This window comes from Odocoileus virginianus, chromosome 17 (assembly GCF_023699985.2).
Source record: "Odocoileus virginianus isolate 20LAN1187 ecotype Illinois chromosome 17, Ovbor_1.2, whole genome shotgun sequence".
Lineage (NCBI taxonomy): Eukaryota > Metazoa > Chordata > Mammalia > Artiodactyla > Cervidae > Odocoileus > Odocoileus virginianus.
Window position 1 is genome coordinate 58,083,032 of NC_069690.1, and position 16,833 is coordinate 58,099,864.

The following is a 16,833-nucleotide window of genomic DNA, read 5'->3' on the forward strand; positions in this document are numbered from 1 at the left end:
AAGTTCGGAAGGAAAGACTGACAGATGTCAGTTCACTCTCCTTGGAATTTTTAGAGCAATACCTCAAACGTGTAACTGCTGTATGTGGTTGCTGTATGTAGTTGTAGGTGAGAATTCAGTCCAGCAGCTCCGGTTTTCCAGAACCACATAGAGCTGCAGGGCAGCAAATATTTCACTTTAAGGAGGGGCCAAGTTTTTGTATATTGATTCTGCATCTTCTTAGATGCGGTTTAACTTTTTTTTAATTGGAGGATAACTGCTTTACAATGTTGTGTTGTCCTCTGCCACGTATCAGCACTGGTTTAACTTTTAAAATTACTTTGATTTTGTCACTTATCTCTGTGTTACTCTCTGACGGTAATTATAATATCTTTCATTCATGTGAGGATTTATTATTTTTGGTACAGTTTTCCACACTATCACATTGATTTAATAGTTCTTAAGTAAAGTGGTATATATTAATATTCAGCTTATAGGATAAGAAAGCTCGAATTTAGATCAAGTGATTTTCCCAAAGTCATGCAGCTGGTCAAGGGTAAGTTTTAACTTCTTTGTTCTCTTTGCCACTGCATAGTGCTTAGAAATGAGGGAAAATTGTTGCTGGAATATTATTAGTAGTGTAATTCATGCATCAGTGGATAATTATACTTAATGTTAAACCTCTGATTCCTTGCTCTCTCTGCTCTGTAATATGCCCTGAAAATGAAGGACGTTTATAGGGAATATAAATGAGGCTGGAATATAAGTGGAAGCAGATCACCATTTGTATAGAAATTAGGGTGTGTTGTGTTTTCCAGATGTATACTAACTCTTATTTTATGTCTGTTATTAATACATACAAACAACTAAATTGTTAAATTATCATATGTATTGATATTTATACTTGTTAGTATTTAAATATATTAAATATCAATACATATGTGATATTGATATTTAATATATTTAATGTAAATATACTTATTGATATTTAATATATTTAATGTAAATGTATATTTTGCTTTTTAGGGTTTGCATCCATATATGGACACAGAGTCTCAGAAATAGATGAAATGTTTGAAGCCAGGAAAATGATTGGCATTTGTCCACAGCTAGACATACACTTTGACGTCCTGACGGTAGAGGAAAACTTGTCCATTTTGGCGTCTGTCAAAGGAATACCAGGCAACGATGTCATACAGGAAGTATGTTAACTGTGTAGAAACCTTTACTCTTATTCACTGTAAATTAGTAACCTTTTGCAGTAATCTGTGTAATGAAAATATGCTTGAAAATGTAAATATAGAAACCTCTTCTGAGCCAGTGAGCAGAAAGTCATCTTAAAGAATCAGATGGAACTTGGAGCAAAAGTTGCTGCACATAGAAAAGTCCTCATTCCGTTTGGGGGACTCCAGTCTCTCCACGTGGGTGATTCTTTTCTTTTCACTGCCACCCGCTTCCCCTGCCCGACAAACACATACACACAGAACCTTTGCACTGACCCCCTTCACCAGCCAGGGGTCACCGAAGTAAAACAGGCCCTCCCATCAGCAATCTTTTTTATTTCAAAATTATTGGTGGGTATGCGTCAAAATTGGGCTTCTCCTAGTGGCTCAGCAGCAGAGAATCCGCCTGCCAATGCAGGAGACGTGGGTTCCATCCCTAGGTTGAGAAGATCCCCTGGAGGAGGAAATGGCAACCAACTCCAGTATTCTTGCCTGGAGAATCCCATGGACTGTGGCCTGCCAGGCTCCTCTGTCCATGGGATTGCAGAGTCAGACTTGACTTAGTGACTAAACAACAACAGCAGTATGTCAAAATTAAATTCTATACCAGGAGAACATTTTAAAGGTTGATATTAAATTGGAACACTTAAAAACTAGTGTTGATAATTATGTAAATGATGAGATGTAAAAAACATTTATTCACACTTTTCTTCTTAGGTGCAGAGAGTCTTACTGGATTTAGACATGCAGGCTATCAAAGATAATCAGGCTAAAAAGTTAAGTGGTGGCCAAAAAAGAAAACTTTCTTTAGGAATTGCTGTTCTCGGGAACCCAAAGGTGAGCAGATAATAGTGTTGTTGATGAGATAGTTTTAAATTAATTTGAATAAAAAAGCAAGTTGTAGAAATATATACATAGACACAGTATATGAAATATACATAAAATACTATACATTATTATGAATGTAATTATAATAATAATAAAGTTTTAAAACTGAAGTCAGAAAGATATACAACCTCTTGAAGACAGTGGTCATCTCTCAAAAGGGGAAGGGGTCAGATGGACTTCCCTTATGTCTGCAGTGTTTTATTTCTCTAAAAAAAGATCTGAAGTAAAATAACATGTGTTAAATTTCAGTGGTGGCTGTAAAAGTACTGTTCTGTTACTTACTGCAGTCTTCTGTACATTTGTTACAGTTATAGTGATAATCTAATAATAAAGACAGAATCAAAGGAATCGCTGTCTTCCACTGTTCTGTGGACTTGCTTTTGTCTGTGCCTGCTCTGTGCTGTTCTCAGGCCTGCCGAAGCTGAGCAGGGCTGGGCCCTGTGTCAGAAGGCTGCCAGGAGCTCGCCTGCAGCCAGGGGCCCTGGGGTCCCCCACCCTGCCCTGTTAACCCCGCTGCTGTGGCCGGGGGGGACCGGGGTCCCAGCTGATGGCAGTCACTCTTCCTCCCAGCCCCCACCACCATGTTTCTGAAGTGAAAAAGAGTCCTCAACTGCTTTCCTTGAGCTAATATGGAACATAATTCTCTAATGAGCACTTGTTACATCTACAAAATCTTAACTGTTTAGCCAAAAGCAATATACTCAGTGTTGTTTTTCAGTTTATTTTTCAGTGTTTTGTTTCTCAGTTTATTTATCTGATTGTTATTATGCTTAGGACTTATATATTACAGACACTAGTCTTTTAAAATTAAAACCAAAGAAAGGAGTCACATGCCAAACTGATCACTTTTTAAATTGATGCTAAGTCAGGTGTGAGTGGAAAACTCAGATCTAGTACATTTTAATACAGTGACTAAATGGGGAGGCATTTTGGGGTCCACATAGATGTTATATATTTTCATTTTCCTGAGGCTTCCCCGTCCTCCCCCACCCCTTTGCATGCAGGTGCTGTTGTTGGACGAGCCAACAGCTGGAATGGATCCGTGTTCTCGTCATATTGTCTGGAATCTTCTGAAATACAGAAAAGCAAACCGGGTGACGGTGTTTAGTACTCACTTCATGGATGAAGCCGACATTCTCGCTGGTGAGATTTTTACTTGATTTTTTAAAGGATGAGGTCTTGGGCCCAAATGGGAATTAGACATAGAAATGCTAAATTCTGAGGAATAAATAAATTGTGCTTTCTTCACCAAAAAGGTATTATTATACTGCTTTTAAAATCACATGTTTTTGTGTTGGGGGCGAGCCCCTGACCCTCCAGGTTCGGTAATCCGCCACGATAGCTCACAGGCCCCTGCACAGTCCCACTCCTGGCATGAGTGACTGCGGTGCAGCGGACACGGCGCAGGACAGGGTCGGCAACGAGCAGAGGCTTTGCTGGCCCAGCGTGGGAACCAGACGCACTTCCGGGGGCCCCTCCCACAGAATCGCCCAGGGTGCACTCAGTTGTTCCCACGTGTGGGAAGTTGTAATAATGTAGTGATAATTAATGTGATAATTTACTGTATTAACATTGGTGTCTCATAGGATAATCCAGAAAATGTAAACACTGGTTATTAATGCTGTCACAGATGGTAAAATTGAAACACCAATCTCTTTTTGCAGATAGGAAGGCTGTCATATCACAAGGAATGTTAAAATGTGTTGGTTCTTCAATTTTTCTCAAAAGCAAATGGGGAATTGGCTACCGGCTGAGGTATCGTTCCTTTTTTTTTTTTAATTACTTTTATTTGTTTATTTAAGTTTTGGCTGCAGGGTCTTCCCTGCTGTGCGGGCTTTCCCTATTTGCGGCAAGCAGGGGCTACTCTTCACTGCAGTGTGCAGGCTTCTCATTGCTGTGGCCTCTCTTTTGCAGAGCGCAGGCTCTAGGGTGCTCAGGCTTCAAGAGTTGCGGCTCCCAGCTTCAGTGCAGGCGCCGTAGTTGTGACATACATGGCTTAGTTGCTCCCGGGCATGTGGGATCTTCTCGGGTCAGGGATCGAACCCGTGTCTCCTGCTTTGGCAGGTGGATTCTTTACCACTGAGCCAGCAGGGAAGCCCTCTGGCACTTACTTTTGCTTGAAGCATTCAGAGTTTACTTTGGGCTGTTCAGAGTCATCCTAAGAAATCATGGTTTTGGGTTTTCTCCAGCATGTGCATAGACAGATCCTGTGCCGCAGAATCTCTTTCTTCTCTGGTCAAACAACACGTCCCTGCGGCCACTTTGTTGCAACAGAACGAGCAGCAGCTTGTGTTCAGCTTGCCTTTCAAGGACGTGGGCAGATTTCCAGGTATTCTCTCCTCCTGGCTTCATGATTGCTGAACTAGTACCCCGCCTCTCTGAATTTACTTGGTGTTTTACTTGGTTTATTTTTCTGTGTAATATTTACACGTTTCCAGGTACCCAGAGGTAATATTCTGTTTCTGCTTTATTTTACTTTTAGAAACCAGAAGTGCTGTAAGCTAGCGTTTCTTTTTTTTTAATAAATGTCATGCAAGAAATTCCTAACTAGTATGTTAACTTACATAAATAATTGTTTGCGTTGTCAGGAAAGAAACTGCGCCCTTTGTTTGTAGGTCCCCTGGGAATAAGAATATAAATACACATACATATATACATACACATATGCACACAAATATGTACACACATACATACACACATGCACACAAGTCTGGACACACATATACACATATGCAAATGTGTATGCACACAGATGTATACACACATGCCCACACACGCACACAAATGTGTACACACACATACACACATGCATGTGTGTATATACACAAATGTGTGCACATACAGATATACACACAACACACACACATATATGGTTGTGTAAGCCCTCAAGTGCCTTTCCAGTATGATTTCATAATGAATTACATTATTATACAGTAAACCCTTGAATTATCTTATTTGTAGCCTTAATTTTCTGCATTCTGATGAGGAACTCAAACTCAGTCTTCTTTATCTGTTGAGGGATCTCTTAATAACCATAAGGATATTACTGCTGAAGATAAGTTATACAGAAATCCCCTAGCAATCCTATAATTAGATAGAAACTTCCTATGTTAGCTGAATTAGGTTGAAGAAAAGGAATCACTAATTAACTGAAGTATACATGTCAACTTAGTGTACTCTGCCTATCATTCTGTCTGTAAAACATTCCTTAGTTTAAATTTATGTCATGGTTCACATCTAATAGGTACACATGTCCCTAAACAAGCATTCTGTGGGGTCCTCAGCAATTTCTAGGAATGTTGAAGGGGTTCTGAGACCAGAAAGTTTGGGAACCGCGGTGGCAGCACAGTAAATTCAGTCGTTTTCTACTTTTAAAGGACGTTTTAGAATCATTCGTGACAGTATGCTTAGCTTTACAAAGTTCTTTCATTTTTTTCCTTTTAGGCTTATTTTCTGCTCTAGACACTCATTCAAACTTAGGTGTTATTTCTTATGGTGTCTCCATGACAACTTTGGAAGATGTATTCTTAAAGCTAGAAGTTGAAGCAGAAATTGACCAAGCAGGTAAAAACAAATAGAACAAAACATTTTAGGCCGTGATCCCGACAGTGACTGTGTAAGCATGTGTGATGTATGTTTGGGGAAGGAAAGGGCAGGAGCAAACAGGTAATTAAGTAGCTCAGATGTTTACAGACAGTGGTAGGTGCTGTGAAGGAAACAGTGGGGCGGTCTGGGGAGGCAGGTAACTTAAACTGTATCTCCGGGGAACATGAGGAGATGATGCTTAAAGTGAGATCCAGAGGCAGGAAAGATAAGGTTTTACTGAAGAGCCTTCCAGGAAGAGGGAACTGCTGCCGTAGCAGTGTTGGCTGAGGATGGGCTGGACGTTCTTGGTGACAGAGAGGAGCTGCCGGAGAGCCAGGGCGAGCGTGGCCATGAGGAGCTCGGAAGTGCAGGCCCGGGAGGGACGTGTGGTCTCCGAAGGTCTGCAGGCCCGTTCCGTCTGTCTCTGTGCTGTGTAATGTGAAGCATGCAGAGTTCTCGAGCAAAGGGGTGACATGATCTGATGCATATTTTCAGCAAGCGCGTTCCGGCTGTTGGATGACGGATGGATTGTGAAGGAGGTCTGGAAGCAGAAAGAGTGGTCGGGAAGCTGTTACCGCTGATCCTTGTTTGAACTTGGATGGCTGTGAAAACTGGGAAATACGAACAGATTTGGGTTGTGTTAGGGACACTGGTGGTGACCTGCTGCTGGGCTCGTGTCTGGGGTTGGGGAAGGGCAGAGTCAGGAAAGCGTCTAACCTTTGAGCCTGAGAACTGGAAATGGAATCGCTGTTTCCTGACAAAAGGGGAAAGCCAGTTCCTGAAAAGAAGGATTCCAGATGTGATTTCTCTTGTGTTGTTTGAGATGCTTGGTAGACATCCCCGTGGAGCTGCCCATGGGCTGTGATGCCCATGCTTAGAGCTAAGAGAGGGTGTTAGGGCTGAAGACACACTCTGCGGTCACTTGTGTATACACGGCCCTGGGGGGGTCAGGTGTGGCCCCGTAGACACAGTAGAGGGGCCGCCTGAGCGTGCGCAGTGAAGGGCAGGAAGCGCTGGCCGGGAAGGCACCGTTATTGTGCTTGCTGTCTTCAGGAGAGGAGAGGTGGGAGCCGGGACCGCGTGGTGTTTAAGGAAAGAAGGCGGTCACTTCTTGCTGACCGCTGTGAGAACTGGCTGATAACAGAAGGGGAGATTTTGGTAACATAGAAGACAGAGAAACCTGGAGGTGGGGAAGCCGGTCATGACCTTGAGGTACCGTCAGTGGCGCGGCTGAGATGAGTGTGTCTCAAGGGGAGGCTGAGAGTGGAGGGTTGGTGGGCTGCAGGGCGGGCGTGGGGTGGTCCCCGGAGTGAAGGACACAGGCGTGGTCCTCTCGGTCATGGAGGAAGGTCACTTTATGGAGAGACTGTGGTGTCAGACTGTGATCTTGCTGTTTATTTTATAATTGGAGGACAGTTGCATTACGGTGTTGCTTGTCTCTTGCTGTACGCGAGGTAGATCGGCTGTGAGCGCATGTGTGTGCCCTCCCTGCCTGCACGTCCCACCCTCTCGGTCATCACGGAGCCCTGGGCCGGGCCTCTGTGCTGTGAGCGCATGTGTGTGCCCTCCCTGCCTGCACGTCCCACCCTCTCGGTCGTCACGGAGCCCTGGGCCGGGCCCCTGTGCTGTGAGCGCATGTGTGTGCCCTCCCTGCCTGCACGTCCCACCCTCTCGGTCATCACGGAGCCCTGGGCCGGGCCCCTGTGCTGTGAGCGCATGTGTGTGCCCTCCTTGCCTGCACGTCCCACCCTCTCGGTCGTCACGGAGCCCTGGGCCGGGCCTCTGTGCTGTGAGCGCATGTGTGTGCCCTCCCTGCCTGCACGTCCCACCCTCTCGGTCATCACGGAGCCCTGGGCCAGGCCTCTGTGCTGTGAGCGTCTGCCACTCGCTGTCTGTTTACACATGGCAGCGTGTGCACGTCCACGCTGCTTTCTCATTCGTCCCTCTCTCTCCTTCCCGCACTGTGTCTGTGAGTCCGTTCTTTACACTAGATTGTGATTAGAGAAGGAAATCGCACGGGAAATCTCTAGATCTCAGGCAGTTGGAGGGGTGCGGGCATGCGTCGTGTGATGGAGTTGAGCAGAGACACAGGTGTGGGGGCAGAGGAGACAGGGACGTCAGGATGCGGTGCGTTGTCGGTGAGCAGGTGTGAGCCTGAGGCTGACAGAGAGCGTGACGGGGAAGGCACTCGTGTGTGTGGTGCTCAACAGCTTGAGGGACATGACACAGCTTCCAGGAAATGTCTGTGTCGTGGGAATGAAGCTGAGGCCTGTGCTCTGCTCAGGTATCAGTGGCTTTTTCTACAGCACCTTAAAGTCCTTCATGCGGAAGCCAGTTTTCATCTCCTTTTATTATTTTTCACCTCTTTTAAGTGGAATCACTCTTTAGAAAGTCGTGTATCTTGATTTTTATCCCCATCAAGACGTTTCACCTGGTTTCAGTCTATTGGCATCAACCATATAACGTGTCTCTTAATCATATGTATTCTGGTTTCTTTTACTTAATATGATGCTTGTAAGATCAAGCTATTATAGTTACACAATAGTTTGTTCACTTCCCTAGCTTTACACTGTTCTGTTACAGGTAAACTTCATGGCTTTTTTTCCTTTGACCTGTTGACAGACATTTGGGTTCCGTCCCACGTGTGGCTGCTGGATAGGGCACTGGCTACGGATGTTCTTGTCCGTGTGTTTCCGTGAGCCTCTGCACCTCTCTGTCGGGCTCCTACCAGAGCGGACACGTCCTGGTCATGAGCTGTGCACACGTTCAGTTTCGATCATGTTGCCAAAGCCCGTGACAGCCCCTCTGTCCCGTATCGCTGCCCGCCAGCTGTGTGCTTCTGTGAGATTTACATGCTTCAGGAAGGTTTCCGTCTTCCTGAGGGCGATGACGTAACTTTCCATCCTTCTGTTTCGGCACACAGATTACAGCGTGTTTTCTCAGCAGCCGCAGGAGGAAGAGTTGGATTCAAAATCCTCCGACGAGATGGAGCAGAGCTTGCTTATTCTCTCCGAAAGCAAGGCTGCCCTGGTGAGCACCAACGGCCTCTGGAGGCAGCAGGTGTCCACCGTCGCCAGGCTTCACTTGCTCAACCTGAGACGCGAAAGCAAGTCCCTGAGATCTGTGTAAGCAGTCACTCTCCTGCCTGAGGAGCTGGGGTGGTTGTTTTTTTTTTCAACTTAAAATTTGTTTCTTTTTTCTTTTTTTAATTGGAGGAACATTGCTTTCCAGTGTTGTAGTGGCTTCTGCTGTACAACAGCCCGAGGCAGCCCTAAGTGCACACAAGTCCCCTCCCTCCAGGCCGCCCCGTATCAGCCGCAGAAAAGAGCACAGTCACTGCTAGTGAGGTGGGCGAGCCTACCGCCTGTTCCGCAGAGCGAAGGAAGTCTGAAAGAGGAAAGCAGGGAACGCTACTAACACATGTCTGTGGAATGCAGAAACATGGGACAGATGAACCTCCTTACAGGGAGGGACTAGAGACACAGACGCAGAGGACGGGCCTGTGGACACACGGGGACGGGGAGCGAGGGGAGAGATTAGCCTCGACATCACGCGCGCCCGTGGGAAACGGAGAGCTGTGAGAAGTGACTTTTTTAAATGAGTACCTTTCAACCATCATGGGAAGGAAGATTATTTTGTAGATTTACATGTTAATATGCCTTCAACTGTATATTTTTTTTTCCTTTCAGGTTGCTTCTACTTTTAATTTTTTTCACAGTTCAGATTTTCATGTTTTTGGTGCATCACTCTTTGAAAAATGCCGTGGTTCCCATCAGACTTGTTCCAGACTTATACTTCCTTAAACCCGGAGATCAACCCGATAAATACAGAACCAGTCTGCTCCTTCAGAACTCCACTGGTGAGAGTGTGTGCAGGCTTGTGAGCCTGTGCTTGTCGGGTCTGGGGTGAGGGGTGGACATAGGTCAGAGGTTTGGGTTTTAGAAATGTACCAAGATAAAGGCATGGTCTGTCTGCACAAACCTACATTAAATAAAACCCCTCACTGATGCTGAGTAATAGATTAATGAAATTCTGGTTTAAGTGTTCAGTTCAGTCGCTCAGTCGTGTCCAACTCTTTGTGACCCCAAGAATCGCAGCACGCCAGGCCTCCCTGTCCGTCACCAACTCCTGGAGTTTACTCAAACTCATGTCCATTAAGTCGGTGATGCCACCCAACCATCTCATCCTCTGTTATCCCCTTCTCCTGCCCTCAATCTTTCCCAGCATCAGGGTGTTTTCAAATGCGTCAGCTCTTTGCATCAATTGGCCAAAGTATTGGAGTTTCAGCTTCAACATCAGTCCTTCCAATGATAAAATATTTTGATTTATGTTGTTTATACTCATAAAATTTCCTTTTTTAAGAGTAGTGGCATTATTCTCAGAGCAGTTTAATTCATCTCAAAAGTTTATAATGAGCATAACAAACTTCAGAACTTGAAAACTCTTTACAAAGAGTTACGGCATATAATATTTAATACAGTTACATATCTACAAAGAAGTGTTTAAACAGTTTTTAAGGATTATCTGAAATATTAGAATAAAGGACAATTGTCATGGAAATCTCTATAATCAAATACATTAAATTTGTAGTGGATATTTTTGGATTTGTTATTGATTATTTTTAATCACGTAAGTATCAAATATGAAAGAAAACTTAAAACCCATGGCTTTGAGCAAAGCTCAGAATAAAATTTTAAAAACCTGATAATAAGACTTTGGTTTTCAAAACATTAAAACCTAATTCAGAATTTGACGTGAATTAGATGTTTCTACAACATCTCCTATCTGTGTAGATGGTTTATAGTTCCAGGGTTCTTGAGGAGGAAGTTAAAGTGAGCTAACAAAACAAATTTTCAGTAAAACACAGGCCGCTTCATTGCTTATCTTGCTGAAACACACTGGAGAGTTGCATTTCTTGTATCCCTTCTACACTTGCAGATCCTCTGTAGTTTAACACTTCCCAGCACTTCACCTATATTCTAATATCTTTTCATTTTGATTCACTATGAGCTGAAAACTTTTGCCCTGCATTATAATCACAGTTTGGAATGATTACAGATGACTGTTAAAATCCTCACTCCTAAATTCTAGCTGTTTATGATGTAACCTCTCTTCTTTTGGAGGAAGAAGGTATATAGTGATAGAAAACACACTTGAATAGAAAATGTTATGTTTTTTCATTTCTTTCATTAAAATTCTTATTTTGGTTTTAATATCCATTTCACGTTGCTGAAATGCAGTACCACGTGCAGCCCTATACTCTTGACGTTGTGACCATTTTTTGGTATTTGAGGAATCGTGTGTCATCTCAAGTATTTCTGGCTGGATTTCACTCTTACTGATCTCCAAAAATTATAGTATTTTCAAGGTTTTGTCCCATTTGATATTTTAAATATATCTAGAATTACTTTTGTCTTATCAGTCTATCTGTCTATCCTCGTATCTGTCCCTCCACCCAGCCATCTATCTGTTGGTCTATCTCGCTGTCGATCTCACATCTCCCAGGCCTTGCAGTTGGTCCTAAAGGTTCATTTCCTCTAGGAATCACGGCCTCTGAGTCTGTGTATTGAGGGGTACCCTACCTTCCTTGCGAGGCTTTCTGTATCGCAGGTGATGCAGTGCTGTCTTGAGAAGACAGAACCGCTCTAGCACTCAGGGATGGGAGGTGGTTAACACACTGGAGTAGAGACTGTGTCCCTGGAAGCACCCATCTCTCTTGACACTAAAATGCGTGTGGTTAACGCAGTGGATTAGAGAAGAGAACACATCCCTAGAAGCGCCTGTCTCTGTGACACTAAAATGCATGTTGTTAACACACTGGATTAGGAGTAGAGAGTATATCCCTGGAAGTGTCTGTCTCTCTGACACTAGAACACTTATTATTTTTTTTTTCCATTTATTTTTATTAGTTGGAGGCTAATTACTTTACAACATTGCAGTGGTTTTTGTCATACATTGAAATGAATTAGCCATGGATTTACATGTATTCCCCATCCCGGTCCCCCCTCCCACCTCCCTCTCCACCCCATCCCTCTGGATCTTCCCAGTGCACCAGGCCTGAGCACTTGTCTCATGCATCCAACCTGGGCTGGTGATCTGTTTCACCCTAGATATACATGTTTCGATGCTGTTCTCTTGAAACATCCCACCCTCGCCTTCTCCCACAGAGTCCACAAGTCTGTTCTATACATCTGAGTCTCTTTTTCTTTTTTTTGCATATAGGGTTATCATTACCATCTTTCTAAATTCCATATATATGTGTTAGTGTACTGTAATGGTCTTTATCTTTCTGGCTTACTTCGCTCTGTATAATGGGCTCCAGTTTCACCCATCTCATTAGAACTGATTCAAATGAATTCTTTTTAATGGCTGAGTAATATTCCATGGTGTATATGTACCACAGCTTCCTCATCCATTCGTCTGTTGATGGGCATCTAGGTTGCTTCCACGTCCTGGCTATTATAAACAGTGCTGCGATGAACATTGAGATGCACATGTCTCTTTCGGATCTGGTTTCCTCAGTGTGTATGCCTAGAAGTGGTATTGCTGGGTCATATGGCAGATCTATTTCCAGCTTTTTAAGGAATCTCTACACTGTTTTCCATAGTGGCTGTACTAATTTGCATTCCCACCAACAGTGTAATAGGGTTCCCTTTTCTCCACACCCTCTCCAGCATTTATTGCTTATAGACTTTTGGATAGCAGCCATCCTGACTGGCGTGTAATGGTACCTCATTGTGGTTTTGATTTGCATTTCTCTGATAATGAGTGACGTTGAGCATCTTTTCATGGAACACTTATTATTAACACACTGGATTAGGAGTAGAGACCGTGTCACAGGAAGCGCCCGTCTTCCTGACATTGAAATGCGTGTTGTTAACACACTGGATTCGGAGTAGAGATCGTATCACAGGAACGGCCCTTCTGTCTGAGTCTGAATCACGAGTTGTTAACACACTGAATCAGTAAAGACCATATTCCTAGAAGCTCCTGTCTCTGACACTAAAAGTGTGTGCTGTTAACACACTGGATTAGGAGTGGAGACTGTACCCCTGGAAGCGCCCGTCTCTGACACTAAAACACTTGTTGCTGAGTCTGAGCCACCAGCCAGACTGCTCAGTCACCCATAGAGTTTTCCTTTGTTTGGTTTTGGTTCTTCTCAAATTCACACTTATTTTGCTTGAATCCTGGCCTTTCCGGTGATGGACAGAGAACTGTTCCCACTCCCCAGGTGTTATGGTACAGGCTAGGCTTTGGGTGGGACTCAGCATCTCCCTCTGGCTCCAGGCATCCTGAAGACTGTAGATGGAGACCTGCACCTGAGGTCACTGTCTGAAGGCCACTGGCGTCCACACAGTCTGTTCAGAACACACAGCAGCCCCCCAGGTGGGCTGTTACCTAACGCTGCCCCTGGCTTCTGCGTCTCTGAGCTGGCAGGTGACCTCGTTACGTAACATCGCCAGGTGGGCTTTTGTTCTCACAGAAGTCTGGTTGGAGCAGTCGTCAGCCGGACTGCTTGTGTGATGGGGCCACTTTCAGTGTGAGTTGCGGCAGCGGCGGCGGCAGCTGAACGTGGCCCAGTTGCTGTGTTGGCCTCTGCTCTGAGGTCTGTGCACATCTGTGCAGGTTTGAATTCAGCAGACAGGCTGCAGAGCCAGTGGTCTTACTCGCATCTTAGCTAGCTGAGGATAAGGAGGTCTTCAGAAAGAGCGCTCTTCAACATTATTAAAAGCCCATGTCTGTTTCCCATGTCAGCTAATTGTTTATCATTTGCTGCTTTTCTGATACCAGACTCGGACATCAGTGACCTTCTTGGCTTTCTCACAAATCAGAACATAATGGTGACGATGTTTACTGACAGCGACTACATGTCCGCTGCGCCCCACAGCGCAGCTCTGAACGTGACGCGGGCAGAAAAGGTGAGGGCACTGCAGGTGATTGAAACCTTTCCTCTAACATTAATCACTTGCTGATCGACCTTATGAGTTGGAAATTAAAATTTACTTTTGGAAATAGCTTGCTGTGTTTACTTGTAATATGTTTTATGCCATGATGGAAAACCAATATATAAAGGTATGACGAATGTAATTATATTTATCATTTTTTTTTGTTTAAAATATCAAAATATCTAGATTCCAAACTAGGTTATTTTTATCTTTTATTAAGTATTATTTCTATGATTTGTTGCATCAGTTTTCAATATAGTTAGTGAGAATTAACTTAGTTGGTAAGAAAAGCAATCATATATTCATGTGCTTGGTACATAGCAATCATTATTCATTTACATATATACTATGTATAATAACTCCTTTTTTTAATTGTAGGACTATGTTTTTACTGCTGTTTTCAACAGTACTATGGTTTACTCTTTACCCGTGTTAATGAATATCATTAGTAACTACTATCTTTATCATTCAAACGTCACTGAAAGCATCCAGGTTTGGAATACCCCATTCTTTCAGGTAAGCAAAGTTGGAAGTGTGTGTGTGTGTGTGTGTGTGTGTGTGTGTGTGTGTGTGTGTGTAAAATAACTATTAAAAGCCAATGATAATGACAAATGAAACCTACAGATGTTCATCCTGTCTCCTCTTCTTAAAACTTGAGCTGGGGATGTTCACGTCCTACGTCTAGGTTCTGCCATGGGACCAGCTCAGGTCAGAAGATAGCCTTGCTGAGAGTGGTTCTGGGTAGTTTGTTTGGGGCACCAGGTGGTTACCAGGTTGTCTGAAGCATCTGCTGTCTGCACCTGGATCCCTGGGCCTGAGGGAGCCACAGTCCACCCTGCTGGGAATAAGAAGCACCTGGCTCCATAGGTAGCTGAGCTTGGGCATGACTGTTCCTAGTGGCGGAGAGGAGTCTCCAAGATGCCTGCTGGCTTATAGTCCAGGCATCAGTGAAGGCATCAAGATCTTTCTGAGAGTCACGTTCATTGCTGGAACCACTCATGCACAGGTTAACTGCACTTCATGTGCAATGTCATTTTTAAGTAAATGGTGAATGTTAATTAACATGCCATATTATCCTGTGTACCTCTGTAAGAACACAAAACACACAGTCATTTGCCCAGGATCACAGCACCGAGCTGGCACTGTGGCCACTGCGTGTTAACTGCTGTGCACCCGTCTCTTCACAGAGGCGTTGTCCAGGGCCGTGCCCTGATGCGTTTCTTCAGCTCTGCTGGGCTGTTAGAAAGCGTTTAGTAACTTGATATGAAGTGATCCTCCGTTCCATTTCTCACTCTGAGCTTGTCTTTCAGGAAATCACGGACATTGTTTTCAAAATCGAGCTGTACTTCCAAGCAGCTTTACTTGGGGTTATTGTTACCGCAATGCCTCCTTACTTTGCCATGGAAAATGCAGAGAATCACAAGGTAATGACTCAGTTAAAAATCACAGGTGCAGTTGACTGTTAAGAATTCTGAGACAAGAAATTGAACTTTTCTGTGTGAGCACAAGACTTACATGCAGCTATTATTTTGAGAGTAAGTAAATGGAGCATAAATATATTTATTACAGTAAGAGTAACACCTGTCACTTATTATTTGAGTGCTTGTCGTGCGCTTTAAAAGTGTTCCAGGGTGTGGATCTGAATTCTTTCAGCTTTGACTGTTGTGACTTAAGCTGCTCTGGACATTCGCTGCCGGTTTCTGTGTGAACATGAGTTTTCTTTTCTCTGGCGTAAACACCTATGAGTACACTTGCTATGTTGGATGGTGATTGCTTGTTTAGTTTTATAAGACATTGTTGATCTGTTTTTCAGGGTGGATAAAACCCTTTTACACTCCTACCAGCAGTGTATGAGTGACAATAACATGAATTTTCAAAAAATGATTGTATTTGACATGCTTTATGTTTTTATGTGTATACTGGAATTGATATTTTTGTTCTTGTGTTCATTGAACACAAATGTTATCCACTTATGAAATCATTTCTTCTTCTTAACTAATCTTTATATCCCTCTTTCATCCTCTGTGGCCAGCTCTTTCATATCAGACATTGAATTACTAGGAGTAGATTTTTTTTTTATTATGAGTAGATGTTTTTATAGATGACAAAAATCACCTGAATAAGATTGGTAGGTATTTACATTTATGGAAGATCTTAAAATTTCAAATTATATAATGACAATATTAGGAAAACAATGATTGTTTAAATTTTCACCTGTTCACACAGGTGAAAATGGTATTCCCTTGTGGTAATAATCACAATTAACACTCTTGTTCTACACACGAATGCATAAGAGGTTTTCAAATGCATCCAAGTACAAGTTTCACACTTAAGCTGAAAGCCCTCTGTAAGTCCAATGATACTTAGCCCTTTATTAGTGTTTTCATGAAAGGTCAAGTGTTTAAAAGTAAGCATCCTTTTTTCCTAAACATAATTTTTCTGTTTCACAGAATTTCAAAAACAGTTACATTTTGGCAGCTTACTGTTTGCACAACTATAACCCCCATGGCCCTTTTACTTTATTTTAGTTTTGTGTTTCTTAGCAGCACTGCTGTGTTTTGATGCTGAAAAATACTGTTGAAATTGGTATGCCTCAGAAATAATGAACCAGATTAAAGGCCAAATGGAATTTATATTTAGCTGTCAGAGGGCTTTTATTACCTACTGATGGAATGTGACCCTTCTTGTTGATGTAAAATTAGGAGTTCTGCAATCATTTGCTAGAGATTTTTGTTTGTAGTATGTTTAAAATTATAATCAATTTTTCCTTTTTTTTTTTTTAGACCAAAGCTTATACTCAGCTTAAACTCTCAGGTCTCTTGCCTTCTGCATATTGGCTCGGACAGGCTGTTGTTGACATCCCCTTATTCTTTGTGGTCCTTACTTTGATGTTAGGCAGTTTGTTTGCATTTCATTATGGATTATATTTTTATGCTGTCAAGTTTCTTTCTGTGGTAAGTTAACATCGGTTGTGCTCATGCTATTTATAAATAAAATGTTATCTTAAAAAGCTAAATGTCTATAAATGTGGCAGTCATCTGATTAAGTAATTATGATGTTCCAGAAAATAGAACCAGTGTTTATTTAATTATTGTATATGGTACCTATAACCAGTGCAGGTCGTATTGCTCTAAGTGGCTTTTAAAAACAATGATTTCACCATTATAAAATAATTCCTTGGAGCTGAGGTGATCCTTCATGTAGAAGACCTA

General features: G+C 42.9%; 1 protein-coding gene across 5 annotated transcripts in view; it reads left to right on the forward strand.

Annotated features, from left to right (window-relative positions):
• The window catches only part of ABCA5 (ATP binding cassette subfamily A member 5), a 55,367-nt gene that overhangs the window by 26,684 nt on the left and 11,850 nt on the right, over window positions 1–16,833 (forward strand). For all 5 annotated transcript variants that reach the window (XR_011492520.1, XM_070480071.1, XM_070480070.1 and 2 more), the window contains 12 exons: window positions 1,006–1,181; window positions 1,920–2,039; window positions 3,095–3,233; window positions 3,755–3,845; window positions 4,280–4,419; window positions 5,535–5,654; window positions 8,599–8,800; window positions 9,365–9,534; window positions 13,467–13,594; window positions 14,000–14,137; window positions 14,932–15,045; window positions 16,405–16,575. Coding sequence is in view for 4 of the 5 variants with exons in the window: in XM_070480071.1 (XP_070336172.1) it covers window positions 1,006–1,181; window positions 1,920–2,039; window positions 3,095–3,233; window positions 3,755–3,845; window positions 4,280–4,419; window positions 5,535–5,654; window positions 8,599–8,800; window positions 9,365–9,534; window positions 13,467–13,594; window positions 14,000–14,137; window positions 14,932–15,045; window positions 16,405–16,575 (1,709 nt within the window). In the remaining variant the exon portion in view is untranslated. The remainder of the gene's footprint in view (window positions 1–1,005; window positions 1,182–1,919; window positions 2,040–3,094; window positions 3,234–3,754; window positions 3,846–4,279; window positions 4,420–5,534; window positions 5,655–8,598; window positions 8,801–9,364; window positions 9,535–13,466; window positions 13,595–13,999; window positions 14,138–14,931; window positions 15,046–16,404; window positions 16,576–16,833) is intronic.